The following is a 25555-nucleotide window of genomic DNA, read 5'->3' as shown; positions in this document are numbered from 1 at the left end:
TAACAAAAGCCTCACCAACAACTAATGCTCGCGGCAAGCACAAATTATCAGAATTTCGAATGATGGAAATTAAAGACCGTTGACCCAGCATATTTATACCAAAACTTTTCTTTCGTCCAGCCCCAAGTGGCACTTCCACGTACGTAGCTTCAATAGCAAAATTATTGTCTATTTCGAAATTTTCATTGCTCTGCGTTACTCCGCTGACAAGCATCCATAAATCATCCACGAAAAAATTTGCGACTGGCCGTAGGGAAATACCAGCTGAACCGCGTGCGAAATTTTCACTATTTATCGTAACGCCTATCAAATCACTACTGCCCGCCATTGATACTAAATACGCGTGAATATCGTGCATTACTAACTCAAGCCACAAAATAGGATCAAAATTTTCAGGCATAGTCTCTAACACACGCATGACTGTTCGCACACCATTTACACGAAATGTACGTACATAGTGATTACGCTCTTCTATGATGACAAATCGAACACCTGGACCTTGAATTCCCATATTATTATCGTTTTCTCTAACGCTACCCTCGACGCTATCATTATAGCTGTGTACACGTTGCTCGTCACCGCTATGCGCACTTTCCTCACGATGCACACTACTTTCGCTATGTATACTACGCTCACCACTACTACTCCGGTTGCTGCTGCTGCTGCTACAACGGGTGCCGCTGCTGCTACGGCTGCTGCTGCTGCAGCTGCGATATCTACTGCCACTGCTGCTTCGGGTGGTAGAGCTGTCATTATCGCTACTTTGACGACGAGGCCGACGACGTACCTCTGATCCCCCGCCTATCTGTGTTGACGTGTTTACAGCAGCATTTATGACACTTTCGGATAAGTCGAAATCGTCGACACGGTTCTGCATTTGAAACTCCGGCGATATCGAGGCACTACAGGCTGCTGCAATAATAGTTTTACAAAAAAAAAAAAACAAGTCTATTATTTTATATAGTCATTATTTTTATTTAGTTTTAAAAACACACATGCGCGAAGTAATAAATGTTTTCTTTTGAATTCATTCTTCTGGCGGTCCATTAAAACTTTTATGAACACGGTCCAGTAAATCTACGATGTCCGGCGCCGTATACAGAGGAGAATTTTCGTCTTCGGCCTGTGTATACAACCATCGCAACTCTTGGGCTCTACGCACGTTGTATATACGATCAATATAAACCTCTAAATTTGGCGCGTTGAACGGCTCTATGGAATCGGTGCCATTTTCGACTCGTCTTATAACATTTCTTAAAAAAAAAATGAAAAAAAATGTTGTAAATTGAAAATTTAGTCAAACTATAAAATATCAGAAATAAAGATTAAACTTACGCTCATTTATGCTATTGTCTAAAGCATCTCTTTCATCGTACCGATGATACGTCATTCGGGCGCGATCGACGATCTGATGATAAGAACGCTCGGCCTCTGGGACGGGCCGCGAGTAAAAGTTTTGTATTGCTGCGCGCTGAGCATTGTTTGTAGAGGCTGCCGCTGCTGCTGCTGTAGCTGTGCTATTGGCAGGTTCATCATCTTCGTCACTACTTTCAGATACTGATCGTGCATCAATAGCACACTGCACAGCTTCGTTCGCCACAGCATAATTACGATGAATCACACGTACCAAATCACTTCTCGGATATGATCGTCCGATAAAAGCCCGATTAGAAGCATCGACATCTGGCGACGAAATAAAATCTTCTTCCGAACACGACTTGTCATTCTCGTTATCAGCACGTGGGGTCGAACACGCCTGCGGAGGTCGTATAGGCGACGACGGCGTGAAATCAGCACTTTCAAGCATTTATCGACAACAAGATGGAATACTCCCTACAAAAATGTTAATAATACAACAACGAAGTTACGATAAGAATGACGTTCACGAATGAAAAGAGAAGATAGAAAAGAGAAGAAGCCGCAAAGTCAAGATAAGGAGTTTACGCATAGATTCGCAGGAGGCAATGTCTCCATTACATCCACACGCAGTAGAGTATATATAATATTACAGCAAGAATATGTAATATTACAACACGACAAGAGCACGTGTCCCGAAGCTGAGAAGTCGTCGACATACGCAGCTTAATCCATGGCGAACGTACAGATCGAACCCGGAGCAGGTCGTAGAAGTCGCGATAAACCAGATAATGGAGCGCGGGAACACATCGAAAGGCGAGAATAAGATCGGTTGCATTACTAGAAGAGTAGAAGTTCTTATCGACTAGTAGCAAAATTCTGATTGGTCCACACTACTCCAAAATTCAAACACCGAGAGGAGAACATCTACGTCAAAGCATCTAACTGGTCAAGTACTCACCCCTCCGGAAGATTAGAGAAAGAGGAACACAAAGATGCTGAGGATATATAAAACTTGGGGCGCAAGTCGAGAGACGCTTAATTTTCAAAGTTACTTGGATCATGCGGAAGCTCTGCCCGTTTCCTTATCGACTCTCGTACTTTTCCATTTTCTTGAAATTATTCGTGCGGCACTTACAAATAAAATCCATCAATTTGTTTCTTGTATAGTCCAATTGCGATTACAAACGCTCTTTGTTCTTTCTGTTTTAAATAATTTTAATACTCGTGTGTGTAACGAACTATCTTCTAAACAAATCAAAGTCAATTAGACAAATTTCAGTGTACACATGAGTGGAATTCTTTTGAGAGTATCCCAGCCTATTGCGTCAATCCAGTCCCGTCGAATTATATAACTGAGAAGAGGAGCAGGTGGCAGAGCCGTTCGAACCCGATAATAAAAGAAAATGTAAGTACGGTATCTTTCGATACGGCAATAGGCCTCAATATATCTCTCTCTTTCGCTATTTTCCCCATTCTTTTAAGTATACACTTTTAAAAGTGTTCACGGATAGTTATCTCCCGCTGTACCTCAAGATCGCGGAGATAGCTAAGCACCGTCGGCGCTTATATTCTCTATATCGTGAGTAATTGTTACCTTCCGTGCTCCGATATTCTAAGTAACCGAGAAACGTTACTGTACGATGAAGACCGCCACGTCTAGGACTTAACAGGTTATTTATCATTACCTTTCTGGTGCATCAATCAGCCGGAAAACATTTTTGAAACACAAAAAAACCGCTTGAGTTTGGAATCTTATAAAACTTTTAAAATTCAAATTATAATAATCATAAATTTATAAAAAAAAAAATGATAATCTCTAAAAAACTTGACTTTTGGAAAAGTAAAAGGTTAGGCGAGTTTGATATATTCCAAAACGAAATTACAGATAAAAAAAGAACTAGACCTCGTCATCGGCCATCCTGTAACCCTAGACACCACTCTTGAATGATTTTTATACCCAGACACCAAATACCATGAAGCGCATCACCTAGACGTCGTTATTGGCCACCCTGTTACCTGGACACTTTCCTCGAATGATTTCTACAGCTACACACAAAAAACCACAGATCGCGCCACCTAGACGCAGTCCTTAAATAATTTTTATACCCAGACACCAAATACCATAAAGCGCATCACCTAGACGTCGTCATCGGCCACCCTGTTCACCAAGACACCGCTATTGAATGATTTTTATACCTAGACACCAAATACCATGAACCGCATCACCTAGACGTCGTCATCGGCCACCCTGTACACCTAGACACCATCTTGAATAATTTGTATACCTAAACACAAAAAACCACGGATCGCACCACCTACACCTCGTCATCGGTACCCTGTACATCTAGACACCTTCCTTATATGATCACTTTCCTCGAATGAATTCTACAGCTACACACAAAAAACCACAGATGGCGCCACCTAGACCTCGTCACCAGCCACCTTGTACACCTAGACACCAAAAACCACGGAGTGCTCAACCTAGACTTCGTCATCGGCCATCCTGTAACCCTAGACACCACTCTTGAATGATTTTTATACCCAGACACCAAATACCATAAAGCGCATCACCTAGACGTCGTCATCGGCCACCCTGTTCACCTAGACACCGCTATTGAATGATTTTTACACCTAGACACCAAATACCATGAAGCGCATCACCTAGACGTCGTTATTGGCCACCCTGTTACCTGGACACTTTCCTCCAATGATTTCTACAGCTACACACACAAAACCACAGATCGCGCCACCTAGACGCAGTCCTTAAATGATTTTTATACCCAGACACCAAATACCATAAAGCGCATCACCTAGACGTCGTCATCGGCCACCCTGTTCACCTAGACACCACTATTGAATGATTTTTATACCTAGACACCAAATACCATGAACCGCATCACCTAGACGTCGTCATCGGACACCCTGTACACCTAGACACCGCTATTGAATGATTTTTATACCTAGACACCAAATACCATGAAGCGCATCACCTAGACCTCGTCAACGGCCACATTGTACACCTAGACACCGCCCTCGAAGGATTTTTACACCTAGACACCAAAAACCACGGAGCGCTCAACCTAGACCTCGTCATCAGTACCCTGTACATCTAGACGCCTTCCTTATATGATCTATTTACCTAGACACCAAAAACCGCGTGACAAACTGCCTAGACCTCGTCATCGGTCAGCCTGTACACCTAGACACCGCTCTCGAGGGATTTCTACACCTAGACACCAAATACCATGAAGCGCATCACCTAGACGTCGTTATTGGCCACCCTATTACCTGGACACTTTCCTCGAATGATTTCTACAGCTACACACAAAAAACCATAGATTGCACCAACTAGACGCCGTCCTTAAATGATTTTTATACCCAGACACCAAATACCATGAACCGCATCACCTAGACGTCGTCATCGGACACCCTGTACACCTAGACACCGCTATTGAATGATTTTTATACCTAGACACCAAATACCATGAAGCGCATCACCTAGACCTCGTCAACGGCCACCTTGTACACCTAGACACCGCCCTCGAAGGATTTTTACACCTAGACACCAAAAACCACGGAGCGCTCAACCTAGACCTCGTCATCAGTACCCTGTACATCTAGACGCCTTCCTTATATGATCTATTTACCTAGACACCAAAAACCGCGTGACAAACTGCCTAGACCTCGTCATCGGTCAGCCTGTACACCTAGACACCGCTCTCGAGGGATTTCTACACCTAGACACCAAATACCATGAAGCGCATCACCTAGACGTCGTTATTGGCCACCCTATTACCTGGACACTTTCCTCGAATGATTTCTACAGCTACACACAAAAAACCATAGATTGCACCACCTAGACGCCGTCCTTAAATGATTTTTATACCCAGATACCAAATACCATAAAGCGCATCACCTAGACGTCGTCATTGGTCAGCCTGTACACCTAAACACCGATCTCGAAGGATTTTTATACCCAGACACCAAATACCATGAAGCGCATCACCTAGACGTCGTTATTGGCCACTCTGTACACTTAGACTCCGCCCTTGAATAATTTTTACACCTATACATAAAAACCACGGATCGCGACACCGAGATCTCGTCATCGGCCACCCTGTACACCTAGACACCGCCCTTGAATGATTTATTTTCCTGGACACTAAAAACCACGGAGCGCACTACCTAGACCTCGTCATCAGCTACCCTGTACACCTAGCCGCCGTCCTTATATGATTTATTTAACTACACTCCAAAAACCGCGTGACATTCTGCCTAGACCTCGTCATCGGTCAGTCTGTACACCTAGACACCGCCCTCGAATGTTTTCTACAGCTAGACACAAATAACTACAGATCACGCCACCTAGACGCCGTCCTTAAATGATTTTTTTATCTGGACACCAAAAACCACGGAGCGCTCCACCTAGACCTCCTCATTGGCCACCCTGTACACCTAGACACCGGCGTTGAATGATTTTTATACCCAGACACGAAATACTATGGAGTGCACCTGGACGTCGTCATCGGCCACTCTGTATACCCTGTCTATTATTACCGCGCCAGTTGATATTAAATAGAAAAAAAAAAATGAAATCACCTCCGTTGTCCTGCTGGTCAGTATATGTTTGATCACATCAGTGATCCTACTGATCTGTATGTGAGAAAGCAATATGTGCGGCTATATTCACGGTCTGAACATTTGGGCTGAAGTTATTCGTGTGCAACCAGTTCCGCGAAGAAAGACGAAGCAAGTGTTCCACGAGAAAGTGAAATCCTGAATTGTGCGCGTATACGAGAAACGTCGTCGCAGAGCGTTGAGAATCCACCGAGCCTGGAGATTCGGAGGGAGGAAATAATCAAGGAGTCCCTATTAGAAACAGGGATTAATTTAAATAATGATGATTATTGTACAAGCTCATAAAATAAATGAGATGGAAAGTGTAATTGAAAATTTAAATATAAATAAAAGTAATAAAAACGACGCTGAAAAAGTGTTCAGAGTTGAGTGCGACGACGCTTGTCCAGATGAAGAATTAACAAACAATTTTGGGACTGATAACGAAATTGAAAATAAATCCGAGAGTGAAGAAGATAGTGAGAAAGACTGTGCGGCCGATTATGAAGATGAAAGAAATATTGAAAATATATGCGAAAGTGACAGCATCAAAGAAGTAATGGTCAAGTACGGGAGAATTATATGGCATCAATTTGTGAATGAGAAAGATCGGGACGTTTTTCCCGTAGAGAGTATTGATTACTCATTGGATCGATTATTGGTTCTTGTCGATCTCGAACGAGCCTTAATCTATGAAGAAAAAAATGAAAGCTCAATGTATTAATCGAAGGCGTAAATCCAAGGAAGAAATAACAAGTATGGCACAACGGTTGCAGCTCATTGACACCTATCATGAAGAATTTCATTTACCGGGAGAAAAACTCACGACCACTCATATAATCCAACATCGTATACCGACTATAGACAATCGCCCTGTAAATGTCAAAACTTACCTTCCTCCAAGGGCACACAGAGGGCCTATCATAGAGAAAATAAAAGAGTTTCTCGATGGTGGACTTATCTCACCTTCTAATTCCGATTATAATAGTCCCCTTTGGTGTTTACGCAAAAAGGATGACAGCCACGGTAATCCAAGATATCAAATTGTTTTAGATTATCGTAAATTAAATAAAGTTACGTTAGCAGACAATTACCCACTGCCAAATATACAAGATATTTTCGATCAACTCGGCGGTTCGGAATATTTTACTGTTTTGGACCTCGCGTCGGGTTATTATCAAAAAATACCTTTACACCCCGATGATTGCCATAAAACTGCATTCACCGTAATGAACGCAGGATTTTATGAATGGAAAGTTTACCCTCAAGGCCTAAATTTTATGCCTGCTACGTTTATGCGGTGCGTAAACAGAATCATTTATAACACACCCATGAAAGAGAAAAAGAAACCCGTGAGCCCACACCTTATCTCACCTGAAGACGCGGAAAAATTAAATTCTGGCCCTTAGACGAATGCGTGTATTTCGACGATATCATTATATACACGAAAACGGTAGAGGAACATAATGACAAATTTGCAAAATTATTGAGGAGATTAAAAGTCGTCAATTTTAAGTTATCATCTAATAAATGCGACTTTCTTCGTACAGAAGTAAGTTTCATTGGGTATTTAATAAGCAATCGGGGAATCTGTCCGGATCCTAAAAAGGTAGAAGCCGTAAGAAAATTTCCACGACCAAAAACTGTGAAAAATATACGACAATTCTTAGGATTAGCCGGTTATTATAGAAGGTTTATCGAGGGGTTTTCAAAAATAGCTAAACCATTAAGTAATTTATTCAAACAAAATGTGCCTTTTGAATGGAATGATAAGGCACAAGAAGTTTTCGATATATTACGAGAAAAGTTGTTCAAAAAACCGGTATTAATTTTCCCTGATTTTTCAAAACTGTTCATACTTACTACCAACGCTAGTTTAACCTGTAACGGTGCAGTGCTCTCTCAAGGCACAATAGGTCAAGACCGCCCGATCGCGTATGCTTCTCGAGTATTAAATGACGCGGAAATCCGTTACGACACGTATTCGTATTCCAGAGAAGCATTAGCAATGGTTTTCGGTATTCGCCATTTTAGACATTATTCGTTGGGCACTAAATTTACAATTTGTACGGATCATCAGCCGTTATGCTGGTGGAAGGATTCTCGGAATCCAGACTCACGTGCAACACGATGGAGATTATAGTTATCTGATTATAATTTCGACATAATATATATACCAGGTCGAACCAATCTTAATGCTGACGCTCTTTCTTGGAATCCGATAGATAAAACTACCGAATCGGTAATGCATATTATTGAAATCGCGGACATTAACGTAGAGACAGTTACGAGAGAGACTTCACAGACCAGCGCACCCGAGACGGAAGGAATGACGACGGGTCGAATGACACGAACACGTACAGGAAAATTAAGTAGGCCGGACTATCGAGACATTCGGAGAAAAAATACCAATAAAACCGGAAAGACAAAGGAACTTAGGGGAAAGGTCGGGATAGGAAAAAATAATAAAAAGATAAGCGAAGTAGGAAAAACGATAGCGAACTCTAAGTTAAGCGAGATAGTTACTGATTTTCCAAACGCAGAAGAAGTCACGCAAGAGCCTGACGATTCCAAAAATATCGAAACCAAAAATATTATAACGATAATGAATTATTCATAAGCAAATTAACATTCTCAATGACTTTGCTTGGGATATTAACCTTCAGAAACGTCGCAAAGGTTACGGTAAAATTTTTGCAGAGAGTCGTGAATAATTGTTTATGCGGAAAGATAACTATCTATACTTCTTATCTTCTACGAACAAGCCTTGTGCTCAGGGAGCGCGGCCCCTGGCAGATCGAATTGAGTTACCACGATTACATAACTTGTCCCCGGGAGAATTGAGAGTAATGCCAAAAAGTAATCGATATCACTTTATGATAATATTACGGGGAGTCGAACGCGAAAGAATCTCTAAAATTACTAAAAATTTGACTGCCGGTTTAAAACAATTAAAATTGTTTATTATGAAGAACAAATAAAATCTATTAGTTTCGTAAAAAGTATTTCGATTGAGAATGTCCGTTGGGACGATGTAATTGATACAATAAGAACCGTGTAGAAAGGATTGCAAGTTAAGATAATAAATTGCAAGGGCACCATTACTTATCCACGTTTAAGCGGCCGTGTAAAAAATATCGAGGAAGCTCATTGTTCCACTACAGGCGGACATAAGGGTGTAAATAAAACTTATAAACGCATAAAGCAAAATTTTTATTGGGAAAATATGAAAATCGACATACAAATGTATATCCGTAAATACTTACCTTGCCAATTTAAAAAATTAGTTCGGGTCAAAACCAAAAATTGCATGGTTATAACCGATACACCTGTCCAACCCTTTGAAAAGATTGCCATGGATTTAGTCGGACACTTCCCTAGGACCGAGGACGAGCATGACAATATATTAACCATACTATGCTGTCTTAATAAATACTCCCTTGCAATAGCACTTAAAGACGCCACCGCGCGATCAGTAGCGCATGCTTTGATTAAGCGTTTCATTTGCACTTTTGGCGCAATAATTATATTATCGAACTGACAATCTGGTTAAATAATATTTAAGATATTGCACGTGAGAAATTGATTGCAGCGAAATGGAGAACTAAATATTAATATGATCGGAACGCAAATCCGTAAAATTTTAAAATCGGCGATTATATTTGGCTATTAAAAGGAGGGAAAATTCATATGTTAAAAGACCAATATGAAGGTCCTTATTTAGTAGTAGATATTCGTTAATCGCGTATGAATATCATATATTGAGCCTAGAAAGAAGGTAATTGTTATTTTGTGAAAAAATATCTAAAGAAGGTAAGCGATTATGAGAAATTGTGTCTTTTTTTATTTTGAATCGGATTTCTGTGTATCTTTCCAGTTTATAAGTATAAACTATAGTAGACAACGGACCCTTTTATGAAATAATATACACTTTTATCTATTTAATTACAGAAAAGTGAGTAGTGATAGGTATAAGGGTGTGATAAAGCTTATTAATGAAAAAGTGACATTGTATTAGATTTATTGTTGAATATACTCAAATTTGAAACTTTATATAGCTGTAACTTTTATAGAAGACGTATTGGCCTACAGGGCTTTATCTACCCTATTTTTACTATATAATGAGCAATCCCACCAAGTTTCATCGAAATCCAAGACCCTGACTCCCCAATGCCTCCTTGTAAGTGCTCCTCAGACCGATGCTGAGGAACGTAGGTAAACTAAGTTGAGCTCAGACTCGCTTACCCGATGCAGAGGAACGTAGGTGTCGGGGTTAGAAGTAGACAACCGGGAGATGCTGCAGAAAGCAGACGGTCGGATGATGCAAAATGATGAAGACGTGTTAGATCGTGAACCCCTAATCACCTTATTGAATAGGGAATGTATGATAATGTCAAACTTTAAAGTAACAGCCAACTGGGCTAATTAACGAGCCCCACGGAAGTATTGTTTAACGATGTTGCCTGTATGGATCTGGTGTCGCAGGGCCACTCGTGCAGAGCTTGCTCTGCCTACGCCACATAATAAAAACACAAACACTTCTATTTTGTATGTCTGCTACATAAGCTCTCTTACATTCTTCCTCCTTTGTGTCTGGCTTATTCCTCTAGTTTTAGTGATTTTTCTTCTATTCTGTACGTACGACTGTAATAGAAATTTTTCTAAACTAATTTTCCTTACTGTTTTATTCTTTTTTACCCTGATGTTCTACTCGTACACCCAGTGACTAGGTTTTTGCAGGAACATGCTTACCACCTTGGTGTGGAAATGCTTTAGCCTGAACTGCCAACCCTGATACCTGAGAATTTTTGGACTACTGTATTTGTAGCCAGACTATCGCGTTCCTGAACAGTCGTATGTTGCCTATACAGTGAGGCGACTCCCTACTGTTACTGGAATTTGCCTACACACGGTGCCTGTACCGTACATACGCCTTAGCTAACTAAGCCACGGATACTATCACAATTTTTCTTACTCTTAAATATTTATCACAGTAACAAACTTTAGTCACTTACCGTCTTGATCATACTTAGCTTATAATAATTGTTTTTTAAATAATGCTTGAAAACTTGTATACTGTAACTTAACCATGTAACAATGTTTTACTTGTCATCGACCAATTTCAGTCTAGACAAAGGATACATTTTTATGTCCAAAGCGTTGGCTTGATTATCCAAACAATCTGACTTACAACAGTTAATCTATTGCACCTAAATTTTTTTTAAATCCAATTATTTAACGAATTTTTACGCGATATAAGATGACTTGCTAATAAACTGATTGTTTGAAACTTAATTTTGTGATATCTTTTAGGAGATATAATAACACCCACAGCTACAGAAACTGTTTTACCATGGAAAAGAGAAGAAGATTCTACACGTCCTTTAAAACAAAACGAATTTCCAGCCTGGTGCTCTAACAAGGACTACCTTATATCCAGTTCACCATACACGGCATTCTTGGGTATAAAAAAGTTATATAATACAAGTAAATTAATTTATTACTAACATTATTTGTCGCGTTTTGACCCACGCCATTATTCTTTGCCTTGGTTCGCCCCCATAGTGAGTCATGCTGAAATTTTCTTTAAATCTCGATGCGTCAGCATTTTACAGCTATACTAGGGAGATGTTATGTTATTATGTTCATTAGGCTTCTGGACTCTTAAATTCTGATGTGCTATTTTATGATTACATTTTGTCATCTATATTATTAACTTTAACTTAATTACCATCTCCATCTAGAACTCGATCTGCGATTCATTCGCATAACTTCTAATGTATCTTGATTTTGTATTAGAATCAAATTCTGTTTCTTATATGCATAATTATTTATATCGATATATAATCTCGATTGATTTCCTTATTTCCCAATTAGTTTTTATTTCAATCTCTACCACTTACTTGATCTAAGGCTAGTGGACTCGGTGTTCTTGTAAACCTCTATTGTTTTTGTTAATACTGCTTTAGATTCCAATAGTTTTACCTAGTTGATGTTGGTTGTAAGTATGATTTGAGGGAAATCATAATTATGATAAATAATATAAACAAGTGTCAAGCGGAATCACACTTGTTTGTTTTACAAGCTACGCTTGCAGGGTAGAGTGCTCCCAAGGTTGTATGAATGAGAAAGCATGAATAAGCTTATTGCGTTTTTGTATATTTTAAGTAAATGGTAAGAGATTGTCGCCTGACAAAGTCAGACAACACGGAGAGGTCGAGAAGGTACGGAAAAGGACGGGAGAATGGTTAGATGTATAAAAATGCTAAATGAAAATTTTCGGAAGTGGTCCAGATCAGATGATGCTGGGGATAATCATGAAAAGGACTATTTAAATGATTTAATATAAGTAGATAGGCTATAGGCATACCAAAACATAGGCATACTAAAACACCCCCCTCTCCTCTCAGAGTGTTTTGGTACCCGATGGAAGAGGAGGGATCCCCTCTCTCTCTCTTCAAGATACTAAAACACCCCCTCTCCTCTCAGAGTGTTTTAGTACCCGATGAGAGAGTGGGATAATTTTTCCTCTCTCCATTATGTTTTGGAATGCCTATAACTTTCTCTACTTTTTTTTCATTTTTTCTTTAATTTTTTTTTTTACTTTACAGTTTATGCAGATAGAACAATTTCATAAGTTTGACGTTGTGCAATGCACAGGTCGTCTTATAGCTTGGATTATGATATGTGCATACTGTGACGCACTTAAAAGATGGTTTTGACGGATAGTCATATTGTTCAATGTTGTGAACTGGAAATTTGAATCGTTGAAGTCATTTCTGTTTTATTGTACCCATGACAAAAATTTTTGATGCATCATGCAAAGCGTCACGAAGCAAGTTTCCAATTTGAGAGTAGTCATGTCCATCGGTTTTCCAGTTCATGCCATGATGATTATGTTTAAGCCAGTTGTTTTCCCTTTGTATTTTGTCAGAGAGTTTTTTCCAGGGGAAGGGATTTTTAAATATTAGAACAATAGGCTCACTATTATCGTTGAGAGGAATGATTGCAATTTCCTTTAGAATATAATCTTCTCCGGTTTGCTTGAAACCAGTCATGTCTACTGCATACTCCATTTTTTTTTTTTTTGTGCAATCTAGACGAGTTTCTTGACATCCCCACTGATGGGATTGTACTGAACGATACGATCGTGTAAGATCATGCAGTAGGCTGAAGTGTCTGCGGGAAAATCCTTTTTAGCCTCAAACTCTAGACGTACATCAACAGGAGCGTTCTTGAGAGATTCGTTTTGTCGTGAACAGTCAATAACTATTAGCGGTTCATTCTCGATGAACATAGATTTTGTCAGCATCGGCTGTGGATCTCTTCCATAGTATGATTTTTGAAAATTAGCATACATATCATAGAGAATCGCATACTGATTGTTATATATGTCGAGATTCATATTGTTGTATGGATAATATTGTGAATTTAAGAAAAGTTTCACATTACTTATCTCGCAATGATCAAATCTACTCGCATTTGCAGTTCTTACAGCTTTTCTCTTTGTTTGTAGTCCGAGAATTACAAAACGTGGTTTCTCCAGTTGATTTGATGTTTTCACTGTCCAGACGTGTTTATTCGTGCTTGGGAGAAGAGGATATTCAAATATCTCCCAAGAACGAAAACACATAGAGATGGGATTATCTTTACCAATGAAATTCAATAGCTGAATTTTTTGTTTATCAGATGCAATGACATATGGCATTAACCATTCTATCTTCGATATTTTTACTTCGCAATCTTCATAAGCAGTTACACCAGATGTCGTAGTACCTTCCTGGATTATTGCGTTCAAGTCACTTCTCGATCTTGTAAGAATGAGCTCATGCTTCATGTTAACTATAATTTTTTTATAGTCTTCTGCAAAGCCCATGATCATACTCAGCGGAATCGCAACGTCAAAGTTTCCCTTTTCATCGACAAACGATTTGACGTTTTCTTCATTGCCAAGCCAGCCTGCATTTTCTAGCATATTACTCTGATTCGAATTAAATGAAGTCCATCCTTTCATAAGACTGCTCAAACCAACATTTTTACTTTTATCTATCTCCACAGCATTAATTTCATAACGAATTTCATCAAACAGATGACAAATGCCATTGTTCACGAATGTAGTTTTAGCTGGAGCTGATGAACCAGTTTTGAGTTTCAATTTTCCACATACATGGATAGAACTACGTGATGGCAGGAGACATAGATCTTGATGTTGGATAGAAATACGAATTTCATCGCTGTTGTCAAAGCTTAATGATGAGTATGGCTGATGTGCGTGTACTTCGTAATGAGCAATAGACTCATCGAATACGACACCTGATTGAATGCTTAGAATTTCGTCCATTTTTCTGGAAGCAGCAAAAAATTATACACGTGAATTTTTTCCACGAACTTTTAGTCCTAGACTTTTCAGAAACTGAATGCTCTTGCGTGTTAACGGTTTGAGTTTCTTCGGTCGACTGATGACTGGTTGCCATGATGACTGACTTATATATGATCCAGAATTGTAAACGATGCCCATTATACAGATTTGATGTGGAGTCTAATAGTGATTTCCTCTCCTCGAAAATTCACCAAATTTCCATCCTGATCGACGATTCGAATTTGTAGATGATCTATGCACTTGACGCTGAGCGGTAGATATATGACATGAGACGGAACTTCTATGATTTTATATCCTGGAGGCACGCGGGGAAAGAACTCATGGATTGTGTGAACTCTTTTGTCATTGATGTAAGCACCTGCAGTGATGTTGCACTCTACTCGCAGTGCGTTGATTTTCAATATTTTCACAGGTAAATCAGAGCTGTGAAGATCTTTAACTTTGAGAATACGAGGAGTGAAGCCAAGGAGACGACCTATTGAATCGTGTGGTCTGAAATCTAAGGGATGACTGCAAGTAATTTCACTTCTGAGAGTATTGTTGTTAGCTTTCAAGGAAAAATTAATTCCTTTAGCTTTCAAAGCTGCTTGTAAAAATTGATCAAGAGCATCAATCTCGTAACTGCCAGTTGGAATAATAATAAATTCACCATTCAAATGAACTTTATTGTTTGATGAGTCAACGTTTGGAATAGAGTTGAATGTTAAAAGTTCAACTAAGCCCAAAACAAAATTTTTATGCTCTGGTAGTTCGATTGAAGGGAAATATTGTGCTTCTAGAACAGAAGATTTTTCCGTTAGACTCAGAGTGAAACTATCTTCCATGACTGATCGGATGATAATGAATTCATTCGGCTGCGAGCACCTCTTTTTATAGTCTTCCAGCTAAGAAGTAGAGACAAAGATGGCCACATATGAATGAGTCAAAATTTTGATATCTTTTGTAATTGTATTTCACTTCTTTCACGTTAAAATACATCATGAGATCCTTGGGAGGTTTGAGATCACCAAAACTATCAAAATAAAGCACTTCAGAACCTTGCTTGCGATAACAAACCCAGTGAGTACCTCTATTTTGATAGTCATCCAAGTTAACCACTGCAGATTCATTATACCATGGACCATTGGGAGGCAAATTATTTCTCATGAAAACACCTCGGAAATCTGAGATTTTCATCATATGAGCATATTTTTTTAGATCGTAGTCAGTCAGTGGACGATTCGGCAAAGTTAAATCGAAGTTTTTTTTTTCTATTCACTTGATTGCTGCCACAACCAATATGAGGTGTCATAAATAATCCCATCCCAGTTTTATAGGGCTTAAGATGGAGTCCTTTGCCTAAAGCAATAGCTTCCATGGTCTTATTATGCCTCTTACTTTCTTCATGATTTTTCTGCGCGGCTTTAGCATCATTAACAGCTTTAGCTATTCCAGCAGCACCTCCTGCTAGAGCACCGGTGGCACTTAGTCCTGCGAACAATGGAATGAGAAAAGGAAGAACTCCACCAATTTTTGCTGGAAGCGGCAGAACACGTGGAATGATAACTTTTTTCTTTCCTCCTACACTTTTAACAGCTTGACGTGCACCCTTCAACGCTGATTGAATAACCTTGCGAGAATGTTTACTTGCTGTCATTGATTTTTTAGCTACAGTCACTAACTTATTAAATTTCAGTCCCATTCCAGTTTTTCCTTTTAATTTCATAGCACTGTTAACAGCAAAAGCAAACGCTTTTTCACCAAGACTCGCATCCTTGGCTCTGACACGCTGCATAGCTTCCTCAGCAAGCTTCTTGTCAGCAGCTTTACGATCTCCGTTTTTATCGGAGTAAGCTATGTCATGTTTTTTACATGCCAGATCAAGCGGATTAATACCAGGATCTCCTCTTTTCATTCGCTTTTTTAATTTGGTTCCGGGACCGCAGTATTGATATCCAGGAAGATGCATTTCAACAGGTAAGTTATTGATAACTTTATCAAGCAATCCATAGCCTTTCGGCTGTTTCTGAGATTTGTGTATGATCATCTCTCTTCGAGTGTTGATTCACAACTGACGTTTATGGTATAAAACGAGCGTTTATATTTCAAGAGCTCAATGTTGAATGTGACTTTGTTGCGTGAACATGGATTTTACCGAGCAAAACGTCAAACTCCCTGTCACGAATTTTGATTTTGGAAAAGAGAAGAGAAAGAAGCGTCATGGGGAATTACTACCAGATAGTATACGAGCAGTATTCTGTGGTCCATCAAACTGTGGAAATAGTTTATTGGCTCTAATTACACACCCCAATGGTCTTAGATTTGAGAATTTATATGTATACTCTAAATCCTTGAATCAGCCAAAGTATCAATTTCTCAAAAATGTCTTGGATCCGATTGAAGGAGTATCATATCTTCCGTTTAGTGAGCATGAATCTGTAGTATCTCCAGATGAAGCCCTACCAAATTCAATTATGATTTTTGATGATGTGGCATGTGAGAAGCAGGATAACGTCAGAGCATTCTTCTGTATGGGAAGACATAAGAGTGTAGATAGTTTCTATCTATGTCAATCTTATGCTCATATAGGAAAACATCTCATTAGGGATAATGTCAATTTGTTAGTAATTTATCGACAAGATGATGTAAATCTTAAACATATCTATGAAGATCATGTGAATACTGATTTAACTTTCAATGAATTTCGGAATCTTTGTTCTGAATGTTGGAAGAATGATAGATATGGATTCATCGTCATTGACAAAGATAGACCGATGAATGAGGGTAGATACAGAAAAGGATTTGACTGTTTTGCAATAAAAAAGGAATTATGAGTCTCAAACTTGCAGTTCAGTTGTAGACATCGCCACGTCAGCATGTCAGACTTCAAGAAAGAGAAGAATGTTCTTAGTGAGCTCTTGCGAGCTCGTGAGGCTATTAAAAAAAAATACACTTTATTAAAACAGGAGAAAGATGATTTTGAAAAAGTCATCGGCGATACTCTAAAACCAGTCGTCACACCACTTGAAAAACTTGTTGAGATGAAAAGTGAAAGTCCACTGCAGCAACCATCCAATCACATTTTTGTTAAAAACAGCAGTAAGAAAATGAAAAAAACGAACAAGAATCGATCGATCAAGTTTGCTCAACGATCAAAATAATAATAATAATAAATCAAGTTTAATGGATTATACTGTTTATGATTATGATGATGATGATGATGATGATGATGATGATGATGATGATGCTTTTAACACAATAACCAATTCTACATTTAAATCTACGAGTGGAAAAAATGAATCAGCTGGAGATTTTTTATCATTGTTAGATAAAAGCCGTAGAACAATTGACAATATATACGGAGTGCGAAAGGTTGATGGAGTGTATATGATTGGTGATTCAGAAATAGAGTTTGATGATAAATATGTCAAAGTCAGAAATGAAAGTTATCCTAAAACGAATGGACTAATGGAATTGCTATGTAAAAAATATCCGGATGATCTTCTTCTGAGTTCAGCAGATCGTGAAAATTATCGCAAGATTCTGGAAGCATCAAATGCTCATCGGAAAAAATTCAGCAAAGATGAATCTATAAGAATGTCGAGAAGTAATAAATATAAGAATATTTTAGCTCCAATGTTCCGCAGCACTCCACGTAAAAAGAACAACAGCAGCGGAGGAGGACTTGTACCTAAATATAAAATAGCTAAGAAAAATTCTTCCATAGATCTTGTCTACTGGGACGATCCAAATGAGCTTGTCGAACGACTTCGATTATTGATTGCCGAACGATCTGCTGGAAATAACAATCACACCAACGAAATTCATTCAATTATTGAAGAATTGCGTGAAGCTGGGCATATATATTGATACGCATCTTTCTTCTTTGCATCAGTACTACCATGAGTCTCGATGTGTTCGGAAGAAAACTTGGGAGCTCGCAGCAAGTGAGTCGCGGGCCTCCAGGAAATGGTTTTAATTTTACATCAGACGGCGATTTTGACTTAGAGGAGAAGCGACTCTGTAATCTCGGAGAGCCACGCAATCCAAAAGATGCAATCACTTTGCATTCACTGCAAGTTATCCTGCAGACGGAAGTAAATTATATATCTTCTAAAATTACTGGAATTGGTGAACTTATAGACCAATATAGGGAGCAAGTTGAAAGCCTTAAATCTGATGTGGACAAAAAATTAAAATATCTTAATGATATTTCTCAACGTAATTTCGCAAGCGTTGAATATATTATTGGTCAATTGAATAATTTTATAATCAAAGAAGATGGAAAAGCAAAAAGTAGCTGAAGAGCTGCATAAAGCTGCACGCCGCAGGTACAAGCGAAGAAAATATGATATACGCGGAATAGATGAGACTTGGCAAGGTGATCTTGTGGAAATGATTCCTTACGCTAGCGAGAACAAAGATTTCCGCTACTTACTCACTGTCATAGACATATTTTCAAAGTACACGTGGGCCGTGCCAGTCAAGTCGAAGAGTGGCCAGGATGTTACTGCAGCTATGAAGTCAATACTGAAAGAAGGACGAGTACCGAAGAATCTACAAACTGACCAAGGAAAAGAATTTTACAATTCAATTTTTCAAAAACTTATGAAGAAGCACAATATACACTTATACTCTTCACATAGTAATCTTCATGCAAGTATATGCAAACGATTCAATAGAACGTTAAAAAATGCAATGTGGACAGAATTCAGCAAACAAGGAAGCTATAAATGGTTGGATATTCTACCTAACTTGCTCAAAGCATACAATTCGAGAAAACATCGGACAACAGGAATCGAGCCTGAAAATGTTACACAGGCAAATGAGAGAGAGGTCAAGAGACGTTTTCCTACTGAAAAGTCGTCAGTGAAAGAACCGAAATTCAAAGTAGGAGATAAAGTACGAATAAGTAGGTTAAAAAATGTTTTTGAAAAAGGTTACACACCAAATTGGTCTACGGAAATTTTCACAATAACGCGAGTTGTAAAAACAGATCCAGTAACTTACCACCTCAAAGATTATTATGATAAACCCGTCTCTGGTGGCTTTTATGAAACGGAAATTCATAAAACTATGTATCCGGAAATTTATTTAGTAGAAAAAGATTTAAAGAAAAGTGGTAAACGCGTATATGTTAAATGGTTAGGATTCAGTAGCGATCACAATAGTTGGATAGATAAAAATGAGATTGTATAAATTATTCAAGGTTCTAAAAAATAAGAAAGCAATTGTTATTATATTTAATAATGTATTTTTATTCATGTGAATTGTAGTTTTAACAAATAAATAGTATTTAATAATTATCAGTCTTTGTATTTCATTATTTTAGCATGTGGTGAACTTAAAAGAAGTTCCACCCTGATATGTTATAAATAAACTAAGTTTATTTGCTGTGTTTGAAAGATTATTGAAAAGTTCTTGATCTTTCAAGATTGCTGATGAGATCTTTTCTGGCAGAAATATTTGAAAGCTGTCATCAATCTCAGCCACGATCTTCGTGCCGAATCTAGTCTTCACCTCCTTGAGTGCAGTCACCATGTACTCATGATCTTTTTCTAAGTCCGTGACTTTCTTCTTAGGCAAGAACTCGCGCTCAGCAATTTTGTTAAGTGCAGATAGATCCATTCTGAAACGTGAAAAAAATAAGAATTTGTGTGTTAGAGAAAAGATTTTCTTTGAGAACAAAAAAAAATAGTGAGAATCAGCTATGAACTTACTTGAAAATGTTAAGTGAGTCTTGGTTTCTTCTCCAAAGGTAGGTAATTTTCAAGCTCGACTGCTCGAATGTGCTTTTCACCGTGGTGCGTCGGTTCATATAGCCCATTCCCCACCACGATGTCTGCCCCTTCCATAGCCTCTTGTAGAATATCTCTTCTATTGGAAGATGCCCCCTCTATCGATGGATTCCATTCGTGCATTAGCTCCTCACAAACATCGTATTCTATAAAGATTTGTTCGCCTGTATCGCCATAAAGTGTCATTCCCACTCGTGCTGCACTGTTTTCATTGGACAATTCGCTCCCCCTCCCCCTCTCTCGCTTTCTTCTTTAGTATTGGTCGCTTCATACCCCTTCTCCAATTCCATCTCCCCCACTCTTTCTCCTCTTGTATCAGCCATTTTTTCATCCTCCTCCATTTGACTTACAGCCAGTACCATCTGCTCCTCAATAATTCGGTAATGACCCCAAGGCAAAGTGTCTGTGCTATGAGGTAATAAGTATCTTTTATCATCATGCGGACTTAGTGCTATTTTGTTCTGTTTTTCAGTATGCACTATGTGTAATTTAGAGCGAATGTTGCACTGCTCACGTTTAACAATAATTTGTTCTTCAAGACATTTTCGATAATCTTCGAACGTGATTGTTTTCTTCACAACACTTGACTTTATGCCTTTGGCTTTTTTCACAGTCTCAGATCCATCTATCAAAATACTATACATTTTGCTACGTAAACCAATAAATTCTGTCATAATCTTGCCATTGCATTCATCTTTCATTAATCCAGGCACTTTTTTATTGACACGTGGAATTCCAAATTGATTGTTCTCTTTGTAATCAGAAGTATCAAATTTGTGCAAGTCTTCTTTCATTATTTTATACATATCCACGTCATCAACTTCATATATTAGACTATCTGTGTCGGTGTAAAGGAGTTTACATTTTTCCCCAAGTCGCCGCTTCATATACGAATAATGAAAATTGTATAACAATGTTTTAGACATATCGAGAATGCTGAGACCAACGTATATTGGTTTTTTAATTGTAATACTTGTTCTCTTTAGCTGTATAGCAACCAAATTTTCATCAAAGATAGCACAACTATGAAAATTTGGTTGAGCTATACGTGCTTCTGCTCCATATCGACCAGTAAATTTATTCACTAATCGCACATCAACGCGAGATCGTTCTCGCTCGATGCACTTACCATATACTGCATTAATTAATAACTTGTAGAAAAGCTTCTCAAACTCATTCTTGGCCTGCTTTCTCTTCTCTGTATTAAATTCAACATATGGTTTGAGCCAAGGCTTCTGCTCAAAACTCAGAATCCTATGCACTTTTTTAAGTCGAAGTCCATTATCTAGTACCTGTTTTAACGCAAGATAATGAATGACATACCTTTTCTTATCATTCAAAGTAGTCAGCAGTTTCTTCTGCTTTGAGCCAGGGGGTGTACGATGCTCTGCACAAAAAGGCAAATCTTGATGATCATCATGTATTTCTTCAGGATACTCTAAATCTACTTCAGCAAAGTAGCCTGTATCAGAGTCTGGTGGTGCATTGAAAAAAATTGAATTTGTTTCATATTCAATCCATTTGAATTTTCCCACTGGTAAATACTGCACCATGGCCCATCCATAAAGATTATTAATATCAAAATATAAGAGCGTCTTCGTTTTCTGATTCTTATCATATGATGATCCCATGTAGGGATTGTTTGCTTTAGCATACCGATTGCAACATTGACTTATTCCTCCTCGAATGCCTGCTTCAATAAACATCAGCATATCTATATCTGTGAGAAGCTCCAATTCCACTTTTGTCATTTTTAGAGCTGCTGAAAATGTGAGACCTGGAGTCGTGTAAAAGTGTGTAGGACATAAACTATACGCTTTCAGTGATGTCTCTCGAAAACTTTCAAAGACGTCAGCTAATAATAAAACATCTGTTTTCAAGTACAAATCAGAATATTCACCCAAAGTTCTTATAGTAAACATATTCCACACTGTAACAGCATGATGATAGTCTTCATCAATAATGTGAGAATCTGTTAGTTTATTGTAAAACTCATTCTTTTCTGGCAGTTTTGTAGTCATCAACTTGTCCAATCCATCTACGAAATCATATGGAAATACACCTTTTCGTCTCAGAAGATTGATTTGCTCATCTGTAAATCCATCAGTTTTGAACTCATTTACTGCTATCGGCACTGTTTCCAAATATGATGCAAGCTTTTCCAACGATGATGGTAAAAAACGCCATGAATCAATAAATCTAAAACTGATGTCACAGTCATCTATAAACTTCGTAAATGAAATATATTTTTCTTTGTTGTGAGGTATCAGAGATACTCGTCCAGTCATTATTGTAGAAGTAGCAATCTCTTTCAAAATGAAGTGTGTGTCATAATTGAGGTTATGAAAGATAACCGGCACAAACCTCGAATCCTTGTAATTTAAATTGCATGAATTGTGAGCTGCCCCTCTGAAACTAAATAGAAAAAAATGTCTTACATGTTGTACAGCATTAAAGTCAAATATTTGTATACATTAAAAACTAACGTACCGTCCTGTTAGATGACAATGGTCTCGTACTGCGAGTTCATCATTTTTAATAGGCTTTCGACATATATGACAAACAGTTGACCCCCGAAAAGATAATTCTTCTAGATCTGTAAGTCTCATTGGTTTTGGATTTTTGTAGAGTAGATCAATCTTTTCACTAATTCCTTTCAATTCTCGAACAAACCATTTTGCCGGTGTCTCTTCATCTTCATTTTTTTGTCTGTATGATTTATAAACAGATAAACTGTCATCAAAGCTGCACTTTATATAATAGCCTATGCTATATGCTTCATGAAGCTGAAAAGCATTTTCATTTTCAGTAGGCTTTAACAAACATTCGAAATCTGCATAAATAACAAAAGGAACTTTTTCACTTTTATTATAATCTTCAAATTTAAGAATGTTATTCTTAAAGTCGGGCAAATTAATTCGACATTTATTTATATTTTTGCAATAATTTTCGTGCATTTGCAGCCTTTCTTTACAGTAAAAAATTTGTAAACACCTTTCGCAGTGGTATGATTTTACATGAGATTTGCTTAATTGAGAGCTTAAAATTCGAGACAGATACTTAATTCAAACGTAGTGGTATTTAGGCAGGCTTCCGCCAACATCATGATTATTTTCTTCATTTTCATCTATGTAAAAATCTTGAATGAGGAGTAGATTTACATGTTTTTCTTTCTTTTCTTTTGTAATATGGCATGGCGATACTTCAAACTTTACATTATACTTTTTTAACATGTATACATTTACTGAAATATCATTTAATTTTTCAAATTTTGGTACATCTTTAAGTTTGACTGGAAATTCTATATCACCAAAGTTCAGCTCGTTCTCATACATACGATATTGATTAACTCTATTGGGATTAGTTTCACTAGGATGCAATGCTGAAAGTATAGCATACTTGAAACACTGATTATCATTATTACGAATATTAACACATGCCTTTTTCTTTTCTATAAACTTTGGAAGTGGAATGAAGGAACTCCCCTTGATTGGAGAATATTTTTTCATATTGATACACAAACTGATAATACTCGTCAGGGTCCAGCCAGAATCTTTCTCCTGAAATTCTTCAAGCTGGGTGAGAATAGGTTCTTTGATATGATCCTTAAACCATTCTTCCAAATTCGTTGACATGAATGCTGTAACACTTTCACTTGTAAAATATTCAATGTCAGTCGTTTCCTCTCCATTTTTCTGCATAGAAAATTCTGCGATAAAGTCAGAATTTATTTTTACAGCGTTATATTCCTTCAAGCAATCTTCTACTTTAACCTTGAAAAGCTTTTGCGCATCGTTAAAAAAACTTAGAATGTCCACATGCTTTATATTTACAACTACACCTGTTCTAATTCGATTTTGAAAAGCTGATTCTACATCACGCCACTCAACTCTAGCTTCAGTTTCTTCCAATTGTAGACTTCCTCCTTGCCGAAGATGTTGTTCGAGTTGAACTTGCACACATGAAAGATGTGTCATACAAGTTTGATATTTCTGCTTTTCTCCTCTTGAAAGATTAGATTTATTGATTTTTTCGTTCAATTCCTTTATTGTAGAATTGCACATGTCTAGCCAATAATGAATATCATTATTGCTCATTCCGTGTATATTTCGTGAAGTATCACGCACTACTTCGACAAGACGTTCGAAAAGTTGAATTGAAGCCATATTTACTTTTTCCAACTTAAAGTAACACTCACAGACTCGTAAACGAAAAAAGGACTAGTTTTGTGTACTGTGGTAGTAGTAGTAGTAGTAGTAGTAGTAGACGAAGACTGCTGCTCAAAGTAAAGTTTCCCTTTATATAGGGAAGACCATGAAAGAAGAGGTGGATTTTTTTATGTCTGGTCCAATGAGAAGCGTCATCTTCTAAATAGAAAAGCTGAGGGCAAGATATGTTGAGGGGGGGGGGGGTGAATTTTCTTGGGGAGGGGTGGTTTTTCTTGGGAAGGGGTGAATTTTCTACTTTTAGACCAATGAGAAATCGTCTTTCAGACCCATCCAATCAGGGCCTGTGCTTCTTTTAAGCATCCAATTGTAAAAAATCATAAGGTGGAGTTTCTTCTTATATAAACCAGGGTGAGGAAAGTCATCTGTTCATTTTCAATCCACACTTCTTACTGAAATTCTAACTCTACAAAGCTCCAAGATGACTACAATGTGTGAATACAAAAAGATGTTCGAAAATACCATACTGAAATATCCAGAAGAAAATGTTTATATTGTTGACATTCAAGGATTTCAAAGAATTGCTGTGGATACTTTTATTTTCAAGGAAATTAGTTTCCTCAACGTAAAAAAAACAGCTTTACCAACTGCTTACCTCTTCAAGTCTCCTATGCCGTGGGAAGAACTTACCGAGGAAGAAAAATGTATGATTCATTGGCTAGAAAAAAGTTACCATGGAATCGAATGGAATTCTGGTGACATTCCATACCATCGACTTCAACAAGTCTTACAAATCTTTGCTCGAGGTATTAAAAAAATATTCGTTAAAGGAGAACAGAAAGCACTGTGGTTAAAAAATTATTTGCCGAATACGTAAGTATTTATACTTTCCTTCAGTTTTTTTCCATGCTCTTGATACTTCAATTTATCCACATTTTTTTTTTTTTTTCAGTCTAATATCCAATGTCGAAGATCTCGGATGCCCTCCACTGGAGAACATAAAAAGTAATAAAAATTACTTTTGCTTGCACCATCAACTTTCTATTAGAAGAAAACCAGCATGTGCCGTCCATAATGCTCTTTCAATAAGAGCATGGTTATTAAATTATTTGTCTGGAAAATTTAGTCAAGACGAAGTTGATTAAAATGTATTATGAAAAAAAAATGATTAAATAAAATAATTTAAAAAAAAATTATAATTCTTACGATTCTTTTTTATCTTTTAAAACAAAAAAAAAATGTTGAAAAGGGATTGA

At 37.7% G+C, this 25555-nt stretch overlaps 1 protein-coding gene across 7 annotated transcripts in view; it reads left to right on the top strand.

Moving 5' to 3' along the window:
- Positions 1-25555, top strand: part of LOC103318176 (sodium/hydrogen exchanger 5-like) — a 723013-nt gene that overhangs the window by 631275 nt on the left and 66183 nt on the right. For 4 of the 7 annotated variants that reach the window (XR_004345103.1, XM_031921535.1, XM_031921575.1 and 1 more), the window contains one exon: positions 11290-11439. Coding sequence is in view for 5 of the 7 variants with exons in the window: in XM_031921535.1 (XP_031777395.1) it covers positions 11290-11439 (150 nt within the window). In the remaining 2 variants the exon portion in view is untranslated. Of the gene's footprint in view, positions 1-11289; positions 11464-25555 lie in introns of those variants that run through there. The other 3 variants (XM_031921614.1, XM_031921482.1, XR_004226475.1) reach the window with 2 other exon arrangements.

The sequence above is a fragment of the Nasonia vitripennis genome (genome assembly GCF_009193385.2).
Source record: "Nasonia vitripennis strain AsymCx chromosome 1 unlocalized genomic scaffold, Nvit_psr_1.1 chr1_random0002, whole genome shotgun sequence".
NCBI classification, from domain to species: domain Eukaryota; kingdom Metazoa; phylum Arthropoda; class Insecta; order Hymenoptera; family Pteromalidae; genus Nasonia; species Nasonia vitripennis.
This window is presented reverse-complemented; position numbering and strand designations above follow the sequence as displayed.